General features: G+C 42.1%; 1 protein-coding gene across 4 annotated transcripts in view; it reads left to right on the plus strand.

Annotated features, from left to right (window-relative positions):
- Window positions 1-23,035, plus strand: part of rptor (regulatory associated protein of MTOR, complex 1) — a 113,174-nt gene that overhangs the window by 33,692 nt on the left and 56,447 nt on the right. For all 4 annotated transcript variants that reach the window (XM_058073540.2, XM_078793126.1, XM_058073619.2 and 1 more), the window contains exons 6-10: window positions 190-336; window positions 7,505-7,680; window positions 14,097-14,156; window positions 19,735-19,835; window positions 22,325-22,469. In XM_058073540.2, the coding sequence (XP_057929523.2) occupies window positions 190-336; window positions 7,505-7,680; window positions 14,097-14,156; window positions 19,735-19,835; window positions 22,325-22,469 (629 nt within the window). The remainder of the gene's footprint in view (window positions 1-189; window positions 337-7,504; window positions 7,681-14,096; window positions 14,157-19,734; window positions 19,836-22,324; window positions 22,470-23,035) is intronic.

Consider the following 23,035-nt stretch of genomic DNA (forward strand, 5'->3'; position numbering starts at 1 on the left):
CTGTACTTAGTGCATAATTCATTTCCAAGGAAATGCATGCTCATTGTCAACGGTAGAACACTTTCATAGCACTGACTTTGGCTGGATGGTCGTTGGCCGCTCACGTTTGGCTTCAGCAGTTTTTGGATGCAACCCCTCCCTCTTCTTTACACTGATCTCTTTTCTCTCGTATCTCTCTTGCTCTTTTAGAATTACACCCAGTACATCCCCCTGTCCATCTACGACCTTCAGACCTGGATGGGGAGCCCATCCATTTTTGTCTACGACTGTTCTAATGCGGGAATCATTGTCAAGTCCTTCAAACAATTTGCCCTGCAGCGAGAGCAAGAGCTGGAGGTGGGCGCACGCACGCACGCGCGCGCACGCACGCACACACACACACACACACACACACACACACACGCCGTGATTCATCTGGGTTATTCTCAGTGAAATTTCAAATCAACGTGAAAGCACCCGAGTTGGAGAGAAAGTGGGGGTAGAACAGTCACAGTCGGAGAGGCAGCAGGTGACAGCATCTTTGTGCTTTGGGTTTTATGGAAACATAAAGGCAAAGGCAGCAGTCACTCTGGTGACTCTGGTGGCGTGACTTTCAAGTGTCTCTCCATTGTCACCCTGGCCTGCTTTGTTCTGATCAGAGTGTTGGAGCACCAGGGGGTGCCTCGGATGGGCCTTTTAAGGGTGAATCTGTTGGTTTAGGCCAGGGTCCTCCACAATAACGCTCGTTCAAAGGCCAGCATTTTTCTGCAACACTGCGATGGCCAGATACAATTTATATATTAAAAAAAGTAAATAATGTATATAAACATCCTCACTGTGTCTATTTTGTGCAAGTCATGGAACAAAAGCGGTTGCCTGCGTAGCATTAAAGAGTGTCAATACAGGGAACGTTGTGGCTAATAGCCGTTTCCCAACACAATCAGTGGCTCTACCCGTTTTTTAAAACACAGACAGTCCCGCGAAAACCGTGTAAATATCACATTACACATTACCGATGCTGAAGAAAACCAAAAAAGCTAAAGCTACTTACCGTTGGGAGACGTCTTGAAGAAACCTGTTTTCTTGTGAAAACAGGTTTCGGACTGTCCAGACTCTACTTCCGGATCAGATTTGGGATTTAACACATACTGTATGGCTGTATGGTAAAAGCGGACATTTTACGAAGATAAATGGCAGTTTATCATCAACTCCTATACCGTTTATTAACCCCTATAAAGTTGGGTTCACAGCTAGCAGACGTCCACCGCTAACACCAGACATCCTTCTAAGCACGCGGGACTGTGACCAACCACAGCGGAGTGGACGTGCTTGGAGGCGGGCCGTGGGTGGAATACATTAAAACAGACCATTTTCGAGAGAAACAAAAAATCCAAAGAAATACAGCTGAATAGGTGCAGATTCCGGAAGAACTAGAAAGCTTTCTGTGCAGGTTATTGTGTGTAGCTGCTCTATAGGAGTCCACAACTCAAAACAAAGGGCCAAAAAATGTGCATAATAAGGTTCCCTTTAATGAATCATGCTGTTTGGTTATCTGCTGCTTTTGAGTTTGGACCTACTGTATTGAAGTATTGTTTTAATTGATGTATGCAACATCTTTTCTCTTTGCACTGCTTGAACTGCGTTACGTGTGCAAATAGATAATAAAGCTTCTTGATCTTTGGATAGTCTGAACAGCTTGCGTTTGACATTTAGAATTGTGATTAATGACTAAATTGAGTAATTAAGCCTGGAAATGGCTCGTCTTTGGTCAAAGCTTCTTTGGGTTTCATTTCACAAGACGTGGTGTTCATGTCGGGATACAAGTTATTTCCGTGGAAAGGGGGCACACTTGGTGAAATCTGAGCGGAGAACCAGCCCCAAAGCAGAACATTTGCACCTCTGTGCTGGACAGAAGGGATGGTGTTGTTGGGCTCATAATCACCAACAACACCATTTCAGGTGTTGTTTGTCAATTTTTTGTCTGGCTTTTCTGTTGGTTTTGTGTCTTTTTCTGCTGAAGTAAACCTACCATATAAACGATAGCCTGTCTTTGGAAGGGGTTAAACTTCCAAAATGAACAGATAGATTGTGTCCACACTGTATGTCCTTGCAGCACTTCATAAAAAGTGTTTATTTACAAGTAGCAGCAAATAAGTCCAGCATTTATTAACCATTCCCTGGAAATAAGCTTACATATTCAAGACTGCCCGCGGTAGAGAAATAAAGAACATTTGCTCTTCTCCTCTTCTCTCCCACTTGTGCAGCAGTCGGTTAACAAGCTGGGGTCATTGAAGATCAAGGGACTTTTTAATCACTGATGAGATGATCCAAGCAAGGGTGAACTCCCACCACCTTGCCCCCCTTCTCTGACACTGGCGTTCCTTCATAGCGATACTAATGCACGTGCAAGCGCGTGGGGGAATCTGGGTCGATTGTGAACATGGAAGCCAGTTGTCAGGCTTTATATCGAAATATAAAATGTTTTTTGGGGTGTTGGGCTGATATGAGGGGTGATGTCATGATACATTGTTAGGACTAATACACAGGCACAGTTTGGCAAATACAAATTTGTTTAAGTCGTTTTCACATCCAAGTGCGCGCGCACACACACACACACACACACACACACACAAATACACACCTGCATAAACGTGTGCATGAACTCATCCAAATTTGACAAGTCATAGGTCTAGGCAGGAAGACTAAGACTTTTTAAGTTGGCAAACGTCTGCATTCACACTTTATTTTTTCTGTGCGTTCACACTGAGAAGTATGGTAAAATACTGCCTGTACTGTCAGTACCCGGATATTATGCTCAAAATGACTAAAAAGCTGAGTGCACAGCCCTGGACGTGTAAGAAGGGGAGGTTGCAATTCACCATTAAAAAGGAGAGGAGGAAGTGCGTCAATATTGTGTTATCATTTCCGGTAAGTGTGCAATGACAGTAATAACTTTGGGACAGCACTACACTAAACATAGCATCCATATTGAACTTGTACTCCATTTCAGACACAACCTAATATTTGTAGATGCTGATGAAGATGTTGGCTTGACATAGAGAACTGCAGTAAGACTAAGAAGCCATTAGTTGAGTTAAATGACTCCCTCTTCGGGAACAACCCCACCAGGTCCATTGTCTGTGTGTGTGTGTGTTTATGTACAAGTGTGTGTGTGTGTGTGTTTATGTACATGCGACCTCTGACTGTTCTGTTGGAAAGCCTCCCACTTGCTTTTAAATATGTGATAACGTCCGGTGAGCACTCAGCCTACATATTCACTGCATTAGTTGTGGGGTTTTTCTCAGACCGGTCCAAGACTAAGTGTTGGGTTAAAAGGCTTTCCCAGTATAGTTCCTTCAATGAAGTGTTAACACAACTCCCCCCCCAACCAAACAAGTGAATCCACACCACTTGAGACATGGGCCTCGGTCCACTTGCAGGTGGACTCGGGTGTGGTTGGGTTGACCTGAGCTCGTCTATGAACGCTAGCCAAACTAAAGAGACGAACCACTATTGCACTTCGTTCACACTTGTAGTCCCTCACTCTGGTTCAAACCCCCCCAAAATGTGGCACTCAGCAGAGCAAAAAGTAAAGAATATGCAAAAAGTCACGCCTCATTTGGACCACATACGGTATGTGCAGTGTAGGGGAGAACAGGGTTGGTTGTCACACTTTGGACTCTCATGTGAATTGCTCATGATGAAAACATCTTCCAGTCGTCGGTCCTACATTGACTGAAGCTTCAGGTGTTGGCGTGAAATGTGTAGCTGTCATTTGACAACTCTTTGTAACAAAGACATAATTAACTAACAAAGACACTTTGACATTTAGTGACAACCCACCCACCAGGGGAATTGTGGTTGTCACACACAGATGGGGTTATTTATTACAATGTTATTGGAACGGGACAAATCTACATCATCAGAATTATGCTGCCTTCACTGCTCTGGCACCAGTAGGGAACGTGAGCTGGGTTTAGACCGCCGTGAGACAGGTTTGTTTGACCATATTGATGATGTGTTGTTCCCTGGGGAATCCCATTATCGTCAGTTCCGTTGTAGACACCACACTCACTAAAATTAGAGGTAAAAACAAGATATGTACATATATAAGCTGCGCTGATGTAAAAGCCACACTTGTCCACGTCATATAATGACTTTGTGGCTCACGTGTCTGTGAGGACCAGGCAGTTCTTTGACAGGAGCCACTCATGAGCTATGGAAAAAAAACAGCGACGAACTTGCATTGGAAATTGCAGGACAGTCTGACAAACTACATTAAATGCATCACACAGCAACTTAACAGTCAAAACGTACATGTGCCAATCCGAGTTTAAAATAACAAACTAGCTATTTTAACATCTCTCCATAATGCATTACTGCCAGAAGAGCAGTTCCTTGGACAAGCAACACCGATGGATGGCACTGCAACGCTGCCTCTGTCCACCAGAAAGTTCCAGAGGAGCCCATAGGCTAGAGGGCGGCTGACATCATTGCAGAACCCCTATGTCTTGTGGGAACATTTTTAAATTGTGGTTTTTGATTCATTTTGGTCCGTGAGGTATACCTTTGGAGTGTTGAGTTGTTGTGTGATGAATTTAGTGTGACAAGGTTGTCTGTGTGCTAATGTTTTGGTTCCCACCAAAGGAGTAGGAACTGTTTCTTCACTGACCAGCAAGCAGCACAGTATTTAAACAGTTAGTAGTTCTGAAGTAAGGGAATGTCACAAGTTTGGAATGTAGCCATGGATGAGCTGCATAAGCTGTAGAAGCTGCCGGGTTCAAAGTTGAAAAAAGGTAGTGTCTTATAGACCATGCCGCAAGACACAGCCACATTGATAGACCAGCCAGTCAGAGCTTGTAGTTTCTCGCACCCGTTCCTGCAGTTATTTTGATGAATGCTGGTCTTGCTGTGGTTGCTTTGTGGTGGCTTTGTTTTTGCTGTTGTGACTACAATTGTGTTGCGTTACATGGAAACACCCCCAGTCCCAGTCCCAGTCCCACTCCCTGTTGGATCACTTTCATTAATTAGTGTCACTTAAAATAAAGGCATTCCAAGAGACTGCATTACACTCCAATATCCCCGCTAGAGGAGAAAGAAAAGAAAGCTGTCATGGTGATTGTCATGGTAATTTGTGAAATTACAATATGCTAATGTGATTATTGCGCTGGATGCTCAGCATTAATCAGCTTTTGCTGGCACTGTTGTCATATTCACCGCCAGGATTACTGTGGCACACCCGATTTTCTTTCAGGCGACGATACGATTCTGAGGTTGACACCGCAGGGACCCACAAAAACGTGTGTTTCTTTGTTTGTTATTTATTTCTTTGTTTATTATTAACAAGTCAACAGTTTCCTCATTAAAGACGAAGAGAGAATAGAATAACGCTATAGCAATGTTGGCATAGATCCATCTGTAATGAAACTAATTAAACGACTGCCAGCTCATGCCTGAAGGTATTTCATAGATTTCCTACATGCGTATGTACAGTATACCTGCTATGGTATACATTTTATTGATGAGAATGCAGAAAATATAGCAATCCTGTACGAGCATTACTCCCATGTAGATTGTATATCACTATTTATAGTACAAAGCATCTTAATGCTTTATATACATAAAACCACGTACCAAGATCTGAGCTCCAGCTGCTCCCGGCATTTCTCCGTTCAGTGATTGTAGATTCAACTAATGACTTGTTGGAATAGCAAAGAGCAGAAGGGAGAGTGGGAAGTATAAACATAGGAGAGGACCGTGTGATGATCTGGTTTCCGCATGGAATGGCTTGAATGGAAAACCATATTCAAAAACCTTGTTAGCTTTTATGGACTCATTTGGAGCTTTCTTTGGATTTGCTAAGGTTATTTTCTCTGTTACACATAAGGGACCATAGGCTATAGGTTGAGGGTCTCCTTTTGTTTTTGCATGATATTAAGTTCTTGGGCATCGTTAACGTACATAACTATGAATAGGAACCACTACGCATCATGAAACATTAGATCCAAAAACTCTCACTTAGATTTGGTTTGAGAATTTCAAACTCTGACATGACCGTGATGCACCAGATGAATTGCTCACTTTGCTCGGGGCACACTAAATGCACACCGCCTGCTGCTGATCTAAAATAATATAAAAATGGACAAACATTTAAGTCCATCCTCTTCATCAAATGATGCAAAGGACCAAAGCGGCTAAGCTTAGAGTATATTAAGACAGTTATGGAGTTTGGTTTTATTGAGAACAATGATGGAAGGTCAGAATGTGTCGTGTCTTCAGGCACTTGGAAATGAATCTGTGAAGCTAAGGCTTAATTAACACTAATTAATTCTGCCAGTCATTTTAATAACAGACAGTAAGTAGTAATAATATTTTCTTTCTGTTGAAGTTGAAACAATTAAGTACGCTTCAAACAGTTTTTGTGGGCCCATTTGGATTGTTCCAGTCTTCTTACTGTTCATTTTCTGTAAGCTTCAGGATTTGGTCCTTCACAATTAAAGGGTCTTTAAGTTGATTTCCAAGAACCAAGTCTGACGTACCCAGGTTGAAATGTAAATCATGCCCATGGCATCTGGTACAAATGGCAGAATTATTATAATTGTAAAATGTTCTCTTCTGTTTAAATGTTTAAGAAACCCTGGACTAGGTCGTTTCAGGTGGTGTGGGTTTATTTATGATCAGGCGGATGATCACCAACACTATAACGGTGGCGGGTACTACAGCATGTGTACTTCCAGCCAGGCGTTTACATACACTCGACATAGTCTTGATTGTCTCATTCATTTTGGGCCCAGTTGAACATTTACTTTTCCAGGATGGAATGATAGTAAGTCATGTGATTTTTTTAATTGAATTGAGAACAAGAATTGAGTGCACAGATTTCGATTTATTTGGGCTGTTAAAGGTTTTAGAATGTCTTTCAATTTGACAAGGCCTGCTCATCATATTTCCCAAGGTAGAAACTTAAAGGGGACCTATTACGCTCATGTCGGGCACTTTGTAATGACTTGTGTACTCTTATAGAGCAGCTACACACAATACCCACACAGAAAGCTATCTAGATCTTCCAGATTCTGCACCTCATTCTGCAGTTTTTCCAGGGACTCCCTGCAACGGTCTGTTGAATTCACTCCACCCCCGGCCCTTCTCTAGGTACGCCCACTCTGCTGTCATTGGTCACGCTCCCGAGGACTTCCGGATAGGTGCAGGCACTCTCCAGCCCACATAAGGAAGTCTGGATGGCATTGACATCAGTAGAATGAAGTCTGTAAAAGAGCGTGCACAGCCGCCCAAGACGTTCAAATGCGCAAACCTCATTAGGCTTTGGTGAGGCGTTGACATCAAGAATACAACATCGTAACAACATTTATAGGTCAGAAGAGTGGAAAAAGCATAATGGGTCACCTTACAATAATCAGGGTCCTTCCTGAGATCCAAGATGGGGGCAACTTGTCCAAGTTCTTCACACCGTGTGAATGAAATAATTTGGGACAAAATGAAAAAGCGTCCTGCTGTGTCTTTGCAGGTGGCTGCCATCAATCCCAGCCATCCACTTGCACAGATGTCGCTGCCACCTTCCATGAAGAACTGCATCCAGCTGGCTGCCTGTGAGGCCAGCGAGCTGCTGCCGATGAACCCTGACCTCCCTGCTGACCTCTTCACCTCCTGCCTCACCACACCCATCAAGATCGCTCTGCGCTGGTAAGGCTTGTTTGCTTGCTTCTTTGTTTGCTGGGTGAAAACAAAAATAATGATGAACCCCTTGCTGTTCAGATGGCAAGCTGTGGTTTTACGCCGTATCCCAGTACAACTCTTTCACTTCCAATTTCATATCAATGTTGCATCATTGAATATCACACAATTCTGATATGAATCATATATACTTGTATTAATTATTGTGTACCAATATGAAGTTAGAATGCTTTGTAAACTGGTTTTGGCACTTGTCTTGTATACCGTTGAAGTGTTGAGTTGCCGTGTGATGATTGTGGAAGGAGGAAGGAAGGAATGGCCTTAATTGTCATTATACAAGATGTACAACGAAATTGGAGAGCTTCTCCTTACAGTGCCGTAGTCAAGTTTAAAAAACAAAAAAAGTATATAAAGTAGAGTAAAAAAGACAATTTAACAAGATATATACAAGATATCCAAAATATACACATAGTATTGCACAGGAGCATATGCAGGAGCAGATATATTAATTTTAGTGCAATGGTCAATGGGTCATAGTGCAAATAATGACTGGTGTGTACAGATGAGTAAAGTCACATATGAGTGTATTGTAATGGGTTGTTAAATAAATAAATATGATTGAGGCCCTCTATCTAAGATGAGGCCGTGGGTCAGGCACATATACAGTATATCGAGTAATGTACTTTAATGGTTTGACTGACACCTCACTCGACCCAATAGACAGTTGTTTACCCTGTCTGCTGGCACACAAAAGCGTAAAAAAGAGCCTCTTCTAAGGTATGTCACCTGGGCCAATCACACCCAATCTTAATGAAAACTCAGATATGCTGGATGATGGCTGGGCTTTTGTCGTTAGAGTGAGGAAGTCCTGCGTAAAGGAGCAACTGAGAACGTGGACTGGGCCTTAATAGTGCACCTTTTCATGTGTTTATTTAGTTTATAATGGTTTTCTTGAAGCTAATCACATGACTGCATTGTTTTGTCATCTGATATTTTTGTCTGATGGTAACATGTGGGAGTACATGAATGTATACGGGCTTGTACACAAAGGCAGTATGCAATGCACAGTAATATTAGTATAAACCAAGTTCAAGTACGGTGCCGCAGAGACGATTGATTGTACACGATCAATTATATTAGTCAGGAAAATAGTGTTTGTTCTGGAAGCTTGTCTCGATACCGCTGCATAACAATGTTAGATGGCTGAAGTTTACAGCAGCACACTGGTTGCATCACCCGGGCATCGTGCGTGTGTGCGAGCGAGCATGATATTCTGAGTGTCTACTTGTTGTCAAGGGTTTGTACATTCGCTCGATGGCGATTGCATCACGTCAGCAGTCATTCACACACAAAATACAGAGTACATCATTTATGTAGGGAGTGCTGTGTTATTCCATGTTGTCAAGCAGTACAGTTTGATTCAGTACGCTAGGATATGCACTGTTGTGTAGTTTTAAAGGGCAGCAAATGCCAATAATTAAACCCTCTTTTGGCACCCTTCCATTGAGCCATCAATGCAGTGCCGTGCTGACTTTTTTTTTATCGTTTATCTTAGTACCTCTACATGGAGCCTTTTGTAGTACAGTACAGTGCAGCGCAGCACAGCGATCACCAAAGAAGAAGAATAATACATTGAATTATAAAGTGCTTTCAAAAAGTCAATGATGTAATTCAAGGTAAAAGCAAACATATGCGTGTAGAAAATAGCATGATAACAGAAGACAATGACATATGGAGTTGAGAACAAATGCATTTGAAAAGGCAAGCTATAAGCCGAGGTCCCAAGCGGCCATACGGCTATGATGGATATGCCTGATGGATATGCCTGTGGTGCATTTGCTACCTGAGGTCACGGTTGGTGAATAACGGCAATCTTCATGTTGGCAAAGTTTTTTACGAAGCGTCATTAAGGACGGTATGTAGTTGGTACAGTCCTTGAGCGTGAACCCTGCCACCCTGTAAATGAAGCATAACGCCACACCTCAGCAACAGCCATTACCTTATTCTTCCCTTTTGCTGCTAACACACTATTTTGGCGTTTTATTCTGCTTAATTTCACAAAGCCCTGGAGTACGAGTACGAGGTAGAAATATGTGAGTGGGCGAAAGGATACACCAATGTGTTTGCATATCTTGGTTTTAAAACTTTAATGAGGCGAAGCTAGGGATGGATGATGGTGGTGTGCAGAGAGGGGGGGGGGAGAAGCAGGCAGGCTGAGTGCATGCTTACATTTCATTTCATTGCTCGGGTGAGAAGAAAATCATTACTGACAGAGATCCATCTTCAAGGGATTTTCCCTCTGCTGCCATAGGCCGGATGGCTTCTGGGATGTGGGTACTGGAGCAGGGTACTGGAGACGGAGCTTGGATATGTCGTGCAGATTTGCAGGGAAAAAAGCCAGTAAAAACCATAAATAACGGTAAATATACAATACTGTCAGTTTTTGTCATATACATTACAACTGTTTTACATAGTATATAGTTTATTCAATTAGTGAAATATCAAAACAGTGTTTCATAAAATTTGATATCATTTGAGATGTAAATATGACGGAAACTACATGGTCAAGGCACACAAACCCCTCCACAGTAAGGCAGTGATATGCTTGTACTTGTAAAAGGCATCGGACCGTGTCCCTTGTCCGGGCATATGCTGCTACTTGAAATTTCGGAGCAGGAGATACAGGAGATACAGGAGATACAGGAGATACCCCGGTGGATCAGCTGAGCATCTGTCCGCGCTGAGCCAGAGGGCAAAGCTCTCAATTAGTTTTATCCGCAGCGTGGCTGGTCTCTCTCTTCCAGATAGGGTGAGGAGCTCAGCCACACCAGAGGGCCTTCAAGTCCAGCTGATGCTCCTTCACAGTAGAGGTGGATTGGGCATGCGGTTCAGATTCCTCCCATGTTCCAGGCATGCCCAGCCGGTCTACCATGGAGTAGACCTAGGACATGCTGAAGCGTAACACCGAAATCTACACAAGAATGAAAACAAATGTAAATGTTTGGTTCCTCAAAATTCCACAAGTGTGTTTGGAGTGAAAATCAATTCATTACGCCTATTACACTTGTCAGTCAATTGGAAAATTAGCGATTGAATATGAGGTACTTTGAGACGTAGAAGTATTCCTCAGCAAATAGTTCATCACCAGTTTGTTGTTTCTTTCCTCTTTTTTCCTGATTGCGTAGTCGCCACAGCGGATCTTTTCATCCGCATCCTGATTTTGGCTTGAGCACTTTATATTCGGGATGCCCTTCCTGACGAATGCCAATGATGCTTGCTCATGGAGATTCGAACCCAGGGCGTTTCGTCTGGAGTCCATAATGCAAACCGCTACACCACGGCGGCTCTCGATGGTGTATCACCAGCATGTGTGTAAATAAGCTGGTTATTTTTGTTCATGAAATGATGTACCATTGAGCTGCTGAAATCTGGTTGGATGAATGTCTTGGATCAGGAAGCCAGTAGACAGCTTTCAAGAATCTGGAGAAAACACTTTGGACCACAACCACCCCCTCTTCATTTTCTTCCTCTAAATGTAATTTTCAATTGGGCCTGCTTGCTTTTTATTCCTCGTCATTTGGACTTTTTCCTTTCCATCTCCTAATTTTGCAGCCCTTCTGTGCATTCTTCACAAGTGTTTCCAGCATCGGAACATTACTTGGACCTAGTAATGGGCCTTAAAGCAGGTTTCCATCGCTTCCTTTTGAAGGGGGGAGATGTTTTTACCATCAACCATCACTTTTGGACTAGTTTGACACTGAGCATAGAGCTTGACCACAAAAACAGGATGTTTGCTTTGCTGACACCCGAGGTTTGAGCACTATCTAGCTGGAAATTGCCAAGCTAAACTTTGCCCATGGGCAAATGTCAGAGAAATTGAATGCCTCACAAGGATGATGCACAACAACCCTTTGGGCCGGAAGTGTGAAATTGTTGAGCACACTCATGGACTATGTGGTTACGACTGAGTTTTGTTTTAAAATCAGGTCTTGTGGAGGTGGATGATGATGTCATCAATGCATGCGTTCCATTGTACAGGATAAATATAAACACCACACCCAGCATCAGAAAGTTCACTGGCAGCATCCCCCTGCACAATATGGGTGAAATAACCCCTTGTCATGAATAATGTAATATTCTCATGAATAATGTAACCCTTTTTATTAGGGATGTTCTGAGTGAAATCGGGTGATACCAATAGCAATTAGTTTTCTTGTAAGAGCTACTTTTACAAAATGAAACTAGTCAAGAGCTCATTTTGGTAACATTAACGCCAATCTAAACTGGTGAGTTATTTTTTTGTGGCACGTTTTGCCACGAAAATCACTCTCACAAAGACAGGAAGACAGGAAGTCCCACACTCGGCAAATATGCTTGTTCTGGTTGCTGCAGCGGGGGTGGAGCTCATCGGCGTATGGCATCAGCGTTATGAAGCAAGGTCGATATCGGTCGATATAGATCCAGTGCTTTTTCACTGATATGGGCAAATCGGTGGCCGATCGATCGGCGCACCCCTAATTCTTATTTTCCCGACAGTCAGTCACGGACGTTTGATCCAGTGCATATTCCCAACGTAACATGAACATGTACTAATACACGTTTGATGCCAGTTGCTACGACTCAAGCATCTTGGATCAGTTTGGCCTTCCCTGGAAGTTTGAAGATTTACCTTAGTAATATTGACCCTCTTGTCTTGGATAGCATTCAAAATCAATAGGTCTCTTACTTTGGCAAAAGCAATAATTCCTGAAAGTTCCCACAGCCGTATGTTTTGCTCCTTTTTTGGCACCTTGAAGCTGTAAATGGATTGTGGTGCTTTGTTGCATCCGTGCTTCGTTAAAAAGAGAAATATTTTAATTGAAATATGTCCTGTATTCTGCTAATTGTATTCTTCAGACTTCATGGCCCTTTCGGAGTATCCAAGGTAGCCTTTTCTGGAGTGGGATGTGAATCAAAATAGCTGTAGATAAGAGCACAGTAAAACTCCCTCCTGTCTTCCATGATGTCTCCTCTCTGCCAACCTCTCCATTTTTATCTACCGGGACGTCTTTACACAGGGGTTGGGTAGAAAAAGCTCTCCTAATGCAGCCCTTCTGCTTTGTCTATCTCTGTTTACATGGGCTTGACTCTTGCTGCCAGACTCCCTTTTTGTTTACCACATCTGCTCATGTTTGGGGATTTGCCTTTTCTCTTCTTACAGAGATTGCAGTGTTTTTGTTGTTTGTTAAAAGAATCCTGGCTATGTCAAATCCAAGTAATAACATACAACTGTCGATTGCATTGGTGCAGGCCGAGGCAATCACAGTAGCTGGTGTGGAGCAAATCATTGAAAACATCCGCGATGCCGCTGTTGTATCCCTACTTAATTTCCTCTTAACGCCAGACACTCCAGGCCCAGGCTGGATTATGTCGTGAGGGATGTCACCTTTCAAGTTTGGTGTCAGTACCTTACGTCAGTGTTTCCCATCCCTTTTTATCTTGTGTACCCCCACAGCCTGTTTGGCATACCATGAGTACCCTGCCACTCGTACACGTTGATAGTACTCCAAAAGTAGAATGGAACACAACTGATCATTAAGATATTTTTAAAAAGCCGCCCCTTTCAGCACTGACAATTTTCGTGATTTTGATTTTTCAAGGCACACAGAAGATTGTGTTCTTGGGCTATATAGACATAGTATATACCGGGAAAAAAGCTTGTCTCTACGTTTTTAAGCTCTTTAGTAATCAGCAATACAACATAGGTAAGTTCAGTTGTAAGTAATAAAAGGGAATAATTGTATTATTTTATCTGTTACATTGTCTTATGCTGTATTTATGTATGGTTAAATTCACATTGTGAATACAATACATTGTATTCACTAAAATCTTTGTCTTTCTGATTCTAGTGATGATAACAAATTCCAGGTAAAATCACCAAAATCATTCAATGATATTGAAAGACTCGGCCAGTACCGCCCTTGTATTTACTTGGTATCGGATCTGTGCCAAAGTTTACCCGCACCAATTAAAACCAACGTGTTTCTTTTGACAAAATGCTGTATAAGTAGAAACATGTATATATACGTGTCTACACACGTGTATATATACATGTCTACACACGTGTATATACACGTGTGTAGACACATAGACACACATCCCCCTGTAGGTGGGCAATGACAGACAAATGGACTCTCTCCTCCCACCTATCAAGGCACCCTGCTGTGACTCACGGCTGGCCATGTACATCTCCACACAACACAGCCATGCTAAACGGTAATACCGCCCCCTCCGTGTACCGGAGATCACCAAAGTACACCAGTCAAGGAAATGGCGACATGAATAGAATCTTTGAAACTGTCAGTGTTGAGTAATGGACGCCTTTTGTCCTCATGTTGGTTGTTGTCTTTATTACTCAAATTCACTTGTTTCTTTCTTTTTTCAAGGTTTTGTATGCAGAAGAGCTCCAAGTTGGTGCCAGGGGTTACGTTAGACCTGATTGAGAAGTAAGTCATATTCATAAGTTTCCTTTCATACCTTAAAACTATTCATACTTTTATACAAACTTTTGTTCAAGAGGACAAGGTCTACAGAGATTAAAATTTTCTTTCTTATGTCTGCATGTTGGCCATGTCTATATTGGGCTCTCCTCCCTGTTGTCAGCTGTCATGTTGCTGATAGTCGTCATGGAGGTACAGTGGGGAAAACAACTATTTGATTTTGGAGGTTACAAAGATATGAACAGTCCATCATTTCATGCTAGACAAAATAACATGAAATACAGTTTATACAAAACGTCAGCGGAAACCCGGAAAGTCAGCGGAAACCCGAAAGGTACACTAAGTACACATTATAGTATACGTGCACCTATATACCTCATATACCTTCATATCACGACATCAAGACATGAGCCATATTGTATGACAAAATAGTGTACTTTTTATGTATACTGAAACATAACTAACCTAACCCTGTGGTTTTACTGATTGTGGGAAGTAAGTATTTGATCCCAGTAAAAAGGGGCATTGTTGGCAAACACAGAAGGCCAGAAGTTTCTTGTAGTTGGCACACGTCAGGAGGGGTTTTGCTCAGAGGAACATCCTCAAAGCAGAATGTTTCCACCTCCACGTTTAACAGTCGGGATAATAGTCACCATTTTTCTGCCTTCAAATGCATCCAGTCCACTTGATGCCACATAACTCCATTTTGGTCTCACGTGACCACATCACATTCTCCTAAACCTTGTCTGACTCTTCATGTGTTGATTGTGAAACCTCAGATGGGCACTGCTGGATCTCCATCCATTACAGCAACGTGTGTGACTAATGCTTTCCTTGGCAACTGTGCTCCCGAATCCCTTGACATCATTAGAACCTTTGGGCTCGTCCCTCACCTTTCTCAAAATCAATGGGTGAAATCTTGCATGGAGCCCAAGAGTGAGGGCTATCTTCCGTGCTATCTTCCGTTTTTGCTCATCCGTTTCTCACCAAGCTTCCTATGGATGCTTTTGTAGCCCATTCCAGTCTACAAAGACTGTCTCCGTCTTTCTAATTGAGTAAACTTACAAAATACCAAAGCACAGGATCAAATGCAATACTTACTTTCCCTATTGTGTAATTCTCTACCTTTATTTGTCTCCCAGCCGAAGCGGGGGTAATTTGGCACATTTAAAGCTCCATATTTCTTTAGCACAGGTCTCTTGCCAACTGAACATGTTTTGCTGTTTGGCACACTCTCCCAGATGGATATTAGTTGATAATATGGATGTCAAATCCAGAACCAAGGTGTGACTTATTCCCATGCTACAGAAAGTCAAGTGAAAGCTCAGCACTAAATTGGCTGAGGAGACTTCATGATCGCATTTGACGCAGACACATCATTAGGAAATTATACATTCTTAGTCTAGGTTGGCTTTCAATCTTAAGTCTTAGGTTTTCTCTTCTGTCTTGATTGTGCTAATCAGGACTAGTGATAATCGGCAGTATTCCAGCATAAGGAGCCCAAATACACCCCCAGGACGACCACTGCCTTGCTAAAGAAGCTGAGGGTAAATGTGATAGACCTAAACCCTATTAAGTACCTGTGGAGGAGTGCAATGGGTCTAACACCCACAGTGGATGTTACAGTGGATCCAGCAGTGGAAAAAGATTCCAGAGGCAACCTCCATGCCCGAGAGAGTTAAGACACTGTTTGGAAATAATGGCATACATGAAATATTCACACTTTGTGCCAACTTTGGATAGTTTCGCTTGAGGTTGTACTGGCTTTTCTTGACACCGACTTTCAATGATTGTCTGATGACTTATGAGGGGGACAGTCCATTTTCACTATAATCCAAGGTGTACACTGACTACTGTACATTGTTTAAAAGTGTTCTTTTTTCAGTGTTGTCCCATGAAATTTTTTTTGTTGAAATGTGAGTGTGAACTCACTTCTGTGAGGTATTGTAAAAACATGAAAGTTGACATTTTTCACTGAGGGGTAGAGGTTTGTCATGTTGCATCAAGAGTGAACCATGGCAAGGGCTATGTCACTTGAATAGACTTGATTAATGAATAAAGGAGTCAAACAGGCCAGGAATAGTATTAACTAAATGCTGAAGTATAAAATTATATCTAAAAACATTTCTACTGAGGTAGCAGCTCTAATAACGGCAGGCAGGGCATTCAGCTGTGTTGGAGCCCAAATAGAAAAGGCTCTAGAGCCCGCATACTTGGTCTCAAAAGACCAGCGTGTTCTGAGCGTAGATTTCTGGCGTAGGGTACAACTAGGTAAACCATATAGCAATGTGCCTATAGCCCAGTGGGAGGCTGATGTCATTGCAGCACCCCAACGAATGCGTTGCTCAAATGCAATGCATTATGGGAAAACTTTAAAAGAGCCCCCACCAATTAAAAACTGGTATTGGTCCATGTTTTTACATTTGTCAGATTGGGGTGTCAAGTTGCTGTGTGATAAGTTTAGTTTTTAGACTGTTGCTGTTCTAATGTTGTATAAAGTATACTGGCCTCCAGCAATCCCAATCGGTTGACAAGCTTGTTGAGAATGCTCTGAACTTGTGATTGGGTCCTGAGAAAGACAGCGCTACAGTTTCCTCACTGACTCCCAATTAGTAGTAGTTCTGAAGATGAAATAGCAGATTATGTACTAGAATTTATGGTACTGTAATTTCATAAAGGAGAACTGGCATCTAGTATGAGTCATGAAGATGGAAATGCAGGTGAGCTCTTTTTTTAAATGTTTGTTTGGTCATATGTCCAACTTACCCGGTACAGAATAAGGTCATGCAAAACACAAGAGAGCAAGTTCATCCTTGACTTATTACTTCTTTCAACGTGGTTTTTGAGCAGTTTATTAAATTCACTATTTGTCTTTGTGCTGGCCATCTGCGCCACCCTCCTGTCTCGGCTTCCCACGTATATCCAGCACACATTCTGGCACTAGCCAGTCACAATGGTCTTTTTAGATAAGGCAGTCACGATACTGAGTGCATGTGGATTTTCCCCGCTCACGATGTATTCACGTGTATACTTGCTGAAGCTCTCTCGCTCTCTCTCGCTCTCTCTCTCTCTCGCAACAGTATTTCTCACTATTTTTTCACATACTGAGTCACACATAACACCTTCTCATGCATGTACTGATCCCTCTCCTTGGCCATGCTTGCAGTTGACTTTAATGTTCTTAGAGATACAAGATTGGCTTGCACATTAACAAGAGTTAATAAAGTGTGGTCTGCTTTGGACCAGGGGTCCTTAACCCTTTTGACCTAGCTTTTCCAGTACCAAGTGGACCCAGGCCCATTGAAATATTCACACTGTGAGTTTGATTTGTGGTCAGTCACTCAATGAAATGGACTTGGTTTAACAAGCTCAGCCTTGTCACGAAGAAATGCAGTTGCCAGTCAGTGGCATGACAGCTCAGTAGCCCATCTCTGCTTCTCTTGAAAAAGTCCACTAACTTTACCAAGTGCAATGGATGTTTGTTTTCCCAATGCCACTTTTGTTTTGAAGGCTTCAGTGCATGGTCGGGTAGCTTTAGCCCATACTCCACATACTAGGCTCTTGAAGGCCATCTCCTCACCGAAAATATACATAAAGGATTTGGGATTGACGATGTGAACTGTGAACTATAAAACAATGAACATCAACAAGTTTGGTCCCAGGTGGAACTCCAAAAGGCAGTTCTTCTGAAGTCGTAAGCAATGGCCTACATTGTGCTCCTGACACTTCCCAGCAGACGCTTCAGATATCCTAAGAATGAAAGATCAGATGAGATCAAAGACAATTCTTGACAACAGCGGTAGAATACAAGTAAGAAATGTAATACTAGTGACTGCAGTCACACAAACATATTACTTCACTGAAATAATGAAATGGTGGAAGCAATTAAGCAAATTAGAAAGTTGACAAATGCATATGTAGTAAGTTGATATTACACTAAGAAGTAGTAGGAGGTTGTGATTATTGGTACTGATTAAAAGCCCACTTCATTATCCAGTTTGAATTCTATGGTTCTATGGAATTCTATGTTGACCAAGAGAAACCTTGACAATTTTTTTTTTGCTGCCTGTCAAGTGATCCAGCCATCTAACTTAGTTGCTTCAGCCCAATATACAGTATATTACTGTGAATACAAAGAGGATTAAAACTGCTGAGTGCTCCTTTGCAGTGACTTTCTCAACAAATCTGTGTAGGGAGGGAACGACCTTCACTAAGACTACATCCACACTGCAGGGTATGGTGCCCAATTCGGGTTTTTTAGTTCACATCCGATGTGGTCATTCACATTACCAAAAAAAACAACCCAAAGCTTCTGGGAAGTAATGTGCCTGGGCCAAAGCATGACGTCACACGCGTTGCCGTGTGTTTACAGAAGTAAAGATTGCATTTTAGTTTTTGTTCAGCAGTGCTTTTCTTCTTGGAACTCTACCATGCAGGCTGTTTTTGCCCTGTGTCTTTCTTATGGTGGGGTCTTGAACACTGATCTTAACTGAGACAAGTGAGGCCTGCAGTTTTTTTGTTGTTCAGCCATTCCGAGATGGACTTACTGGTGTGCTTTGGATCATTTTCCTGCTGCATACCCCAAGTTGGTTTCAGACACCCGCATTCATGGTTCCAATTATCACAGCAAGTCTTCCAGATCCTGAAGTAGCAAAACAGCCCTAGACCATCACACTACCACCACCATATTTTACTGTCAATATGATGTTTTTTTTCTGTAATGCGGTGTTACTTTTATGGCAGATATAATGGGACACACACCTTCCAATAAGTTCATCTTTTGTCTCATCAGAGTATTTTCCCAAAGGTCGTGGCAGTCATTGAGATAGATAGACGTTTATGGATGATAACCTTTTCTGGACTGATAGAGCTAAATTAATTGGTTATGTTCTAATGGGGGGGGGTCATAACCTACATCGCCCTGAGTCCCCCCCCCCCATAAGTTGAATTTAAATCCTACATGTTGTTCAATGTATGTCATTGACCAATAGTAACATTTTCTGGATTGTCTAAAACCTTCAAGTATGACTTTCTGCACCCTCGGTTCAGAAGGTTGCATCATCAGTAGGTCAATGTGGTAACAGCGTTGAAGTGCTCTCTCTGAGTACATTGAAGGGAGAAAAGTGAAAGTCAATGTCCCATTTATGTTCCTTCACGTGGTTTGCACTCTCAGGGAAGTACACTCCTGAATATTCCAAATGTTTGAAAAAAAAAGTTGGCAAGTGGGATAGTCTGGAACCTGATACTACCTGCATACTATAGTATACTGTACGAGCATTTAAAAGCGACAGGACTGTAAATGTCAATTTTACATCTGTTTTCTCCAACGTGTGCCTTCTGTCTTCAAGTCATGGATTCCAGCAGCATGTACGAACAATTGTATAACACACATGAATATTCAAAGTGTGTTTGCATTATTGGTCTGTCACGCTGAATTAAAGCCAGAATGCCTGCAAATGTAAAAAGCCTCAGACTTGTTGTGGTGACACTTGTGATCGATTGCCGCTTTGTTCTCTGAGTCATGCATGTGACACGCTGTGAGCCGCTAACACCGAGCCATCTGTGTGTGTTGTGTGGTGTGCAGAATCCCTGGCAGGCTCAATGACAGGCGCACTCCCCTCGGCGAGCTCAACTGGATCTTCACGGCCATCACTGATACTATAGCCTGGAACGTGCTGCCCAGAGGTGACACATTGCATGCATGAGTAAACATGTTGGAATTGCCCATAATTTCAAACAAGGGCTTCCATAAATCAGTATAGTAATAACTCAAGCGTGGGTAACAGTAAAAGAATGCAGTTGGAAAACAATGCAGGTATGTGATGTAAGGTACGACGTCCCAGACGGGTCCTCAAATGGAGATGAATTTTGTTTTGAGCTTCTGGCGCAGTGATTGTCTCTCAGTAAAAGCAGCATAGTGTCTTCTAGTTTCAGCTTGCAGTTTGTTCCATCTTCCTCTCTCTGTCCTACCTCTGTCCTACCCCCGGCATGTCCTCGCTGACCTCTACAAGCTTGTCTCCCAAAAATCCATTCATGCTTCCATTACTCTGGCCTGTCACCTCTACACCCCGCTCCTTGTCATAACTCTGAAGATCACCCTTGTTCTTCAAGATTGGCACCACATTTTCCCAGACATCTTGTTAAAAATAGTACTTCCATACCTCTTTCTAAGTACTTCCTTACCTCCATTGGTATGTCATCAGGCCCGACTGCCTCCCCGTTATTCATCCTCTTTAGCGCTGCTCTGACTGATGCCTGTAACCCCATCATTCACAGACATCAGAACCTCCACCCCCCACACCCCCTTACTCATTTTCTACATTCATCCGTTCTTTGAAGTATGCAAAGTATTATTCAAAATTGCGCTTTTCACAGTGGGATGAAGCACATTTGTCCTGACAGTCAAGGCTCACTGATACCACTGAAAAGCCAGCAATTAAAAAATGCCGCAAATGTTGAAATGTAGAAATTGGCTGTGAGAAAATACATGTCACCAAAGTGAAAGATGACATATTAAAGGAAGTATTTCATTATATGATTATATTTGTACCTATTATTAGGGCTGTCACTGCATTAATGGCCCAGTGTGTGAGGTCTCACTCTGTCACATTTTCTCTTTGCTGAACATTTGTGGGCGAGGTTAAGAGCTAATATGCTAATAATAAATAAAAATAGTAATAGAGAAAAGCTGAAAGAGAAAGTAGTAGTAGTAGTAGTACTACAAAAATATACTTGCTGGCTGTATTGTTGTAAATAACGGCCATAGTTCGTTGTAGTTGCACATCGAATCATTTACCACAAATAGATATCCCATACTTATCATAGATAAAAATGCATTTCTATCTGTGATTACATGCAATTAATTCCGAGTTAACTATTGACAAATTGTGGTTAATCACGATCAAATATTTTCATCAAATATTTTATTATTATATCATACACGCATAACATTAGTGGTTGATTTGGTCTCAAAAACATAATAATATCATAGTAATTAATAATAATACATAGTAATATCGTTTAGCAGCAACCTGTGGGACGTCCAACATTTCAAAACAAACCTGGATTGTCACGTGATGGTTAAATAGAAAGGTTTGTACTCTTTCATTTTACTTTTTGGAATGAATGTTAAAATTAAAAAAGAATGTCTCGTCTCGTTCGTTCGTTGGACCAAATCTCATGAATGATCTCCTCTGGTGTGTCACCCCACATCTATTTTTATATGTGTGCACATCCCGCCTGTCGTCTTTGCAAACAGATCCACAGACACAGTGACACTCCTAGCTTGAATAGCAATGTGACAATGCTGATGGCTGCCAGAGCCGTTTAAACCCCCGGGGCCTGAACTGCTAATGAAGCAGCCCACGTTGGGGAGAATCCCAGTAATGAGTCTCTTTAGAGCTAATTCCAATCATCGAGACGACGGTCCAGCATACACACTACCATTTTTTTAAACATTATACCTCTACATGTCAAGTAAACAGAAAAGGCAAAAATAATACACATGCAATTACAAACTGACACATTCAAAATTGGTATAACAGATCTGGAGTGACATCTGTCACAATGTCTGATTTGATTATGTTTATCGTATACGATAATCTTGCAGACATGGATCTACATGAAATGCGTCTGCTTGTGTCCAACTTTTGATAAATTACTGGGTGAAAGGAGTATGCCAGTGGTTCCCAAAGTGCGTACGTCAATTGCCATAGGCGGTACGTGAATAAAAATGATTAGGCCTAACACACAAAATTGCCAGTGCGCTCGAACGCCTCACAGTGTGACGAGACCACAGCCCGAAGTATACGGAGCAGCAAGTTGTTCCTTGCTCTGTGTGCATCATATCAACCAACATTTAAGCCTGAATGATGACTTTGTGCATTGAGAGGCTTCCATCTTGAAGATTTCATTTATATTGGCTTTCCGATTCATCCCCGCACGGCCCCAGCAATGAAAGCCTGCCACTGTGAGCGGAGGTACACCCCCAAATGAGGCTTTTATTGTTTGCTGTATGTATTTTTGTATCCCAGATACTATTAGGAAGGGCTAGTGGATCCTTTAGAGTTGGGACACCATGGAAGTTCAGAAGTAGTTTTCATTTCATCTTTCATCTTCCTTTGTTAAAGTGACGTATTTGTGTTAAATGCTTCCTTTGTTGTCTGTCTGTGTAGATTTGTTCCAGAAGTTGTTTCGCCAGGACCTTCTGGTGGCCAGTTTGTTCCGCAATTTCCTATTAGCGGAGCGGATAATGAGGTCGTACAACTGCACACCAGTCAGCAGCCCACGCTTGCCTCCGACATACATGCACGCCATGTGGTAAGACACGCTAAGACATGCTGTCATCATGATACAGCAGAAGGTCTCCTCACATAACCCCCCCCCCCCACCCCCCACCCCCCACACACACACTTGCAGTAAATGACCAAATACATTCTTGATTAGACGAGAGCTTCGCCACGGCGCAATCCATATTTTACGATGGTGCAATGTAACTTTTTTAAAGGCCGTGCAGTGATATAAATGCCACCAGCCAAAAATTAATGAAGCTCATTTGTAAAATGAGAAATGTAGCCAAATGGCGGTAAAAGCAGCTGCAAGCACTGCATGGGAAGTGTGAATCTAACGTGCAATACGGCGCCATTACTTACGTCAAACCTATTTGTCAATCTCAGCTCAATAATACCCTTGATAGAGCTCTACTATTCTTGTTTCAGGAAAAAAAGTAACCTTTCTTCCCGACAATCGTCTCGTCTTCCAACACCTATTGTCAATGTTCTAGTTCATCAAAAAATAAATATTAGTCAATGACAACGCAACTAATCACAAAATGCAGTTTTTAAATGTGTTTTTATTATTATTAAGGAAAAAGTCCAAACCTACAT

The sequence above is a fragment of the Doryrhamphus excisus genome, linkage group LG9, assembly GCF_037039965.1.
Source record: "Doryrhamphus excisus strain RoL-2023G ecotype Guam linkage group LG9, RoL_Dexc_Guam_v1.1, whole genome shotgun sequence".
NCBI classification, from domain to species: domain Eukaryota; kingdom Metazoa; phylum Chordata; class Actinopteri; order Syngnathiformes; family Syngnathidae; genus Doryrhamphus; species Doryrhamphus excisus.